Source organism: Papaver somniferum, unplaced genomic scaffold (assembly GCF_003573695.1).
Source record: "Papaver somniferum cultivar HN1 unplaced genomic scaffold, ASM357369v1 unplaced-scaffold_19, whole genome shotgun sequence".
NCBI lineage: Eukaryota > Viridiplantae > Streptophyta > Magnoliopsida > Ranunculales > Papaveraceae > Papaver > Papaver somniferum.
In genome coordinates, this window is record NW_020628818.1 from 14,165,169 (window position 1) to 14,171,989 (window position 6,821).

Genomic DNA, 6,821 nt, shown 5'->3' on the forward strand with positions numbered 1-6,821 from the left:
TATCGGTGAACCAATTTTAAAATTTTCTAAAAATATAAATAATACTGATAAAAAGGAAAATATGAGATTAAAAAGACCAGACTATTAAAAGCCCGTGAAAATGTTGGATATTACATAAATGCCATTAATGCACAACGTTTGTACATGTTTCAGAAACGTTGCTCCACTAATTTTCATTTAATAAAACAATATTACTTATTTTGTGCAACGTTTGAACGTCAATATCCGTTGCACAGCCCCGAAATTGATATGTTGCAAAATGCAGGATATGGTGTAGTGACGGAGCTAGGAGCTCATCTATCCAATAGGAAAACCCACAACAAGTGCATTTTGAAGCATACGGCAGATATACATCTTCTACTGCAGCTTTCATGAGAAATAGGAATCCCTTACAACCTTCAATAGTGCATTTGCTTCCTTCAAAGGGACAATCATTTGCAAAATGACCACTTAGTGTACAAAGACTACAAATATTTGGTTGTGTTGCACTTGAAACTTACATTCTTTATGCAAGGTTGAAGATGAAATTGAGAATGCTTTTATAATAACAACACACCTAATATCTTGATTTTGAAATCTATAGCCGTTGAGCATTCAATGGCTTGTACTTTATACTTAAAAGTAATATTTTTATACTACTAGCATTTAGGTCGGCAGGGTTAAGATTTCAAAACATGCCGACTACCTATCCCTAACAACACTATAATATATAACATGGTATGGTCGGCAAGGTCGAGCTTACAAACTATGCCGACTTACTGCAACTCTAATATTGTCTAAAACTACACAAAAAAGAATAACTTCTAGAGCAACTGAAACTGAAAATTAACATAAGTTTAACAAGTCTAAAACCAAAAACTAACAGATCAAAACATAAGGTAACAGTTCAAGCCACAATCTAAGTTTCTAAACCAAGTGAAACATAATAAAATTTAAGCATTTCATGGATCCTTCTTGTTGTTGTTATCTTCCTCCACATCACTAGCTTTTTCAGCAGCATCAACTTTTGCTTTTCCTTTATTTGAACCTGTGTAGTCACCGACCTCATTGTAATAGGGGTTCACTCCAGAAAAGTCACATGCCCTGGAAAAAGTCCTTGGATCAACCTCCTCTGATGATGTGCATTCTTGATAGTTGAGGGGATTGCTAGGAATATCCATGAACCTTAAAGATTCTTCAGGATCTTCCTTACCCATCAGAAGTAACTTTCTTATAGGGAAATTCTTTTCAGTTTCATCTTTGGGATAAATTGCGTCAATAAATTGTAATAACTCTCCTGCACAAGACAAGAGGTATCTTATATTTTTTCCCCTGGGAACCTAAACAATACACAAATAAGAGATATAAAAATTCTAAACATTGAAACATGGTTCTGGTAATATAGCCGGCAGGATCTAGAATCTAAACACTGTCGACCAAACAATGGTCAGAGGAGTTGTAATCATATATCACGTCCACTAACACAAAGTCGGCATGGTCTTATTCAAGAAAGATGTCGATAATTAACTAATGAAAATCAAGTTTCTGTGACCTAAAGTCGGCATGGTACAAGTCTAAGAAAATGCCGACTAGATGTAAGTCGGCATGGTATGTTAATATACCCTGCCAGCCCTGGTTATTGTCTAACAGTCTCCATGGCTGCTATGAAAAGTCGGCAAGTTATTCATCCTTATACCATGTCGGCTCTTACAAAACAATAACAGTCGGCATGGTTTTAAATTATCGACCTTGCCGACCAAAAACCCTGAAAATCATAATTTTCGATCTAACCTAATATAACAATCATATAACACATCAGAATAATGGGTTGAGTTTAGAAATCACTTACAGTCTTCTTTTCACCCGTGGAGGTTTTTTTTTTAACATTCTCAGGGATTGGATTTTCAGGTTTGCTTGTTCCAACTTTTTCCTTACCTTTTCCTTCTGATTTGGATCTTCTCATGTTACCTGTTGAATCTCTCTTGCTACTGGATCGAACCATTTTTGGTAGAATATCAAAATTGAAAATTTTGGTTGATTTTTAGTTGATGGAATAAGATGAAGGAAGAAGAAGAGGAGAGGGATTAGAGAAGATAGATTAGAAGAATATTAAACGTTTTTTATGTTTTAAGTTTAGGGTTTAATTTTAGGTTAATTAGTGCAGGGTACTAAAGTAACTTCATCCTGTTTTGACCTCCCCTTAGTAATGGCACATGTCCATTTCAATTTGGGTATACCCTAATTAATCTGGGTATACCCCAATCTCATCAGGGAGGAATATGTGGCTTATGAATTATGATCGTAATCTTTCTTTGTCAATCATCGGTCTTGTAAGTTTTTGTTTGTCAATATCCATTAATTGTTGTGATGACGCGTTCTGACGAGAAAGTAGAACAACAGTCAGCTGAAATTAGCACCTGCAGGTTTTCCACTAGATGAGCCATTTTAGTGTTTCGTGCAATAAAACTTCAAAAGACAAAAATGTAAAATTGGAATGAGAGAGTAACATAAAGTGGGTTCACTGTCCAGCATGCATTAAGAAAAAAAGTATCATCTCAACATCAAAGTCCAAGGAGAAAGTTCTAGTTCATTCGACAAAACTCTAATATTGAGATGAGATCGTTAGTTATTCCATAATTGCATGTTTGGATAGCACATTAGAAATTAAGAATACCAAGTTACAGACTTGCAATCGTATCTTGAAAGACTAGAGCACAAGATTGGCAGTTGGTTAAAAGAGATTAGCACTACATGAACAAGCAAATTTCATAAATAAAATAAAACTTCAATGTACTTTAAGACACTGCTCATCCATTTCTTATCGGTCTTTCTCATCTTTTTTATAGTTTTTGTTGTGATTAATAATTGAAAAACTTAGAAACTTTTTTCTATAGTTTTCAGAATTAAATCAAGGAAAAGCTTTCAATATTTAAATTTTCTTGCATGATATATATTTGTAATGTAAACACTGCATGATATATTAGTAGTAATGTAAACGCTTCATAAGCATTACTAGACCTCAATAAGTTTTTTTTTGCTTCTTTAGTTCATGGATTAGTCGAACCACTTTAATATGCAATCACAATCATATAACCCAAAATACAATAATGGCTAATGAAGTCAAAACAAAGAAAAGAAAACTGAACAATCCTAATTCCAGAAATGGCAATGAAGTTAAGACATTCTGCAATGGTAGAGGAGGAATACTTGTATATATATGCAAGGTGATGGATTGAGATGAAAAACAAGAAAATTCAAGCAAAGCTAGGTCGTCAGAGCGGAGATGGGCTTAGCGGTGGTGATCTTTTGCTATTTTCTAGTCCTTCAGTTTCCGTCATTTACTTCTCTTTCAAACAATACCTCGGCTTCAGGTATAGTTTCATCTTCTGCATGTCTTCTTCTTATTTCACACTCGGAGAGCTAAAATTAAAGTTTATACTTGAAATTGTTACAGTACTGTTATAGTACGTAGATAGATTTCTCAGTAGTTCAGTAGTTTAGTAGTCAATTGTTACTACAGATATGAATAATTAACAATTTTGTCATGATCATGTATGGTTTACTTGTGTTGTGGTTTTCAAGGTTACGGTCATGGAAATGAAAAGAATATCAGTAATGCATATCAAGCTCAAAGTATTAGCAACATGAAGGAACTTTTGAAGGGTGATTTAGTGCCGATTACAAATTACAGCCAACCCTTGGGCCCTATCTATGTTCTTCGTGGAGGTGGAGGTGGCCGTGGTGGAGATGGTGGTCGTGGTGGAGGCAGTCATGGTGGTACTAGAGGCAGTCGCGGTGGATCTCCATATGGTTTTGGTTATGGTGGATCGTCATGTCCATATGGTTATGTTTATCATGGTGGTGTCTGTGGATGGCCATGTCCATATGCACTACACCATATTCAAGTTTTTGTAATGAAAAGAAAGTGTTAGGGAAAAATAAAAGCTAATTTTCCTAACTAAGAAAAATGGTTACCCATATGCAGTTATATAATGTGTTAGCATTTTATCTAACTGTTTTAGTCCATTAGGGAAATTAAATAAGCTAACACTTCATCTTCATTACAATAAACATCCTAACTGTTGACATTTTACACTTTATATTTACTTTCTAATGTAGAACTTGTGTTATAATATTTACTAACTGTTTCTATAACTATTTAAATGACCACTAAACAACGAACATGTGTCTTTTGGTTTCACAGTTGCAACACTATATTTTCCGTTGCAAAACACCTTCAGATGACCTGAACCGGCAACTAAAAGTTTCCGGTCAACTGAAACATTTCCGACAACCCATTCATCAATAATAGAAGTCACTAAATAAAATGATTGAACACTGGAAAAATATATAACTTATTATTATGTAAACATAATCGTATACAAGGAGCGCCAGAGATTACATTGAAGAAGCTATGCACAAATTACAGGCTTTTAGTTGTTCAAAAAAAAAAAGTGCTTGCTCCTCAAAATTAAAGCAACAATAGATACTCAAGAAGTTTTCGTTCCTGCACAAACTCCTTATGGTACTGAATTATTGTTGGTAGGATGTTGGTGTTCTTGTTGCTTCCCCATAACTTGCAGAATAACCTGTAACAAAAAACAAACAGTTGGTTAACTTGCGCACATGACATTCAGCAAAACCATTTAACAAGAACAATGCTGGTCTTGATAGGTGTGGATGTTAAAACTTAAAGCCATAACCATCAAACACTACCAGTCTCGATATTTTTAAATGACACAACATACCTCTTTAGGCTCATAACTGCTGGAGCAGCTCCATTTCTGCCTGCAAAAATCAAACAATGACTATTAATGAAGAAACAAAATATAAAATAAATTCCAAACAATCAAGAGAGTGTTATATGCAGACCCGCACTTATATGTTTCACCAGGATACACTTTACTACAGTTCCATCAACAAATGTCGTTACAACAGCTAGGATGACAGACAAAAGTAAATCCTGCACATAATAAGAGGTGGGTGTTAAGTTAGACACTGACATGTGTTAGAAAGAGACCGTCCACAGCATGAGATTCATTAAACATCATTTGAACACAACTCAAAGAGGCCAAAAACCTTAAGCATGTATATTAGTGCAACACATTGTAAAGCTAAAATATCTAAAATACAGTACCGGCAAGAAAACTAAAGAATGCTGGTATTGTAAAGCCATCTCATCTTGGTCAATGCATAACCACATACAATCATCATTATTCAGTATTGACTTCAGAAATCTCTATAAAATGCAAAATAACAAAAAAGGCACCAAAACTCTACTTTATACCGACAGATTATGCTGACTAATAACAAGCACGAAAGTTCTATAATCTTCAGTTGACAATGGCTAACCAGTGTATGTACATTATCCTCAAGATAATTTTGCAAATACATATAACAATGGAAAATCACAAAGAAGAAACTGGATTATACCCAACAGGTGAACATATTATGGACATTCTGGTTTATTAGAAATAGCTGGACTAAATGGATTTACCTGCAAACACGAATATGTGGAACGAGACGCCATTTATTCCTCCAAAATGTTGAAACAATACCAACCAACACCAACCTAATTTAAAAATTAAGTTCTTATCATTCATGGCACTACTTCATCACAGATTAATGGGTTAAAACTAAAAGACTACAGTGACATAACCTAACTATCCATGACAATAACGCATCACGAAAGAGAGAAGTCCCAAGCCATAACCTGAGCACACCATTCCAATGCCAAGTGACACAACTCCCTGTGATAAATAACAATCATATAACACTGACTTGAGATGATATAAAAACCTTAGAGATGTAGATAGCAAACCATCCTCCAATGCCAGAAACAGCTGACACCAACATTACCTGTTCAACTCAAGAAGTTAAGAAACCAGTTTTAAATTATGAAAGAAAAATTACAATTAGTCAAAACCCAAAAATACATTGTGTCTCAGAATAACTTCATTTGTTCATTAACTTGCCCCTTTTCGGCCAATGTAGTCAGTAATTTTACCACTTATTATAGCATACACCATCAATTACTTACAGTCTCGAGGTAGGAACCAAATTTCCCAAGTGAGAGTACATCAAGTTCTAAGTTAATATTAAATGATGGGATAATGGTCATGCCACTTAGCCTATTGGTACTGTGATCCAAATGAATATCATCATTTCTCTCACTATATAAAAATGAAACAACAAAAGTGATGGTCACAAATAAATCAAATCCAGGATAAGAACTCTCTATAATCAGTAGTTATTTTTAGGATCCTACCCTTTTTCTCTACCCCTACCCTTTTTGAATTCCAATCAGGCGTGCATAGTCCGCCCACATACATAAACAAGTTACAAGCATTTTGAGAAACTGGGCATGGTCTGCCAAGTCATGATGAGATTCAACATTAAGGAGCCTTACAATAATGATCCCGCAAAGGTGCTGCCGGTACGAACAACAAAGTGCAGAGCACAAAGTAAAAGCTTGTGTTGGTGTTGCATGGGCTGTAGAATCCTTTGTTCAACTACACCGGCCATCAATTGATACCCTTATGCATAAAAAGATGATATAAGATTTAAAGACTTTACTCAAAATCTAGAGAAACCAGAAACAAGTCTGAATTATAATAATCTTAAGAATCATCTTCCTCACCCACAAGAAATTTTCCCCCAAATTCCCCACAAGAGAACATCTGCATCATTCAACAAAAGAAATTAACACCAGAAACCCTATAATTCTAATTAGCACGAGAAAAGTTAAGACCACTGATGCTAATGGTAAAAAAGTTACCAGAAAATACCAATTCCTTGAAGGCGATGCTTTGAGTTGTTGAGGAATTAGAAATAACCTAAAA

The 6,821-nt window shown here is 34.8% G+C and overlaps 2 protein-coding genes across 2 annotated transcripts; one reads left to right on the plus strand and one right to left on the minus strand.

Moving 5' to 3' along the window:
- Positions 1-3,236: 3,236 nt before the first annotated feature.
- On the plus strand, positions 3,237-3,911 carry LOC113338561 (glycine-rich RNA-binding protein 10-like). Its single transcript, XM_026583955.1, has 2 exons — positions 3,237-3,350; positions 3,562-3,911. Exons 1-2 carry the CDS (start codon positions 3,263-3,265, stop codon positions 3,909-3,911), a joined length of 438 nt encoding a protein of 145 aa, XP_026439740.1. The 5' UTR covers positions 3,237-3,262.
- Positions 3,912-4,118: 207 nt separating this feature from the next.
- LOC113338562 lies at positions 4,119-6,569 on the minus strand. Its single transcript, XM_026583956.1, has 6 exons — positions 6,389-6,569; positions 5,779-5,838; positions 4,852-4,942; positions 4,728-4,767; positions 4,470-4,568; positions 4,119-4,317 (listed from the first exon to the last, which is right to left on the minus strand). The coding sequence occupies exons 2-6, from the start codon at positions 5,833-5,835 to the stop codon at positions 4,119-4,121; spliced, it is 486 nt and encodes a 161-aa protein (XP_026439741.1). The 5' UTR covers positions 5,836-5,838; positions 6,389-6,569.
- Positions 6,570-6,821: the final 252 nt, after the last annotated feature.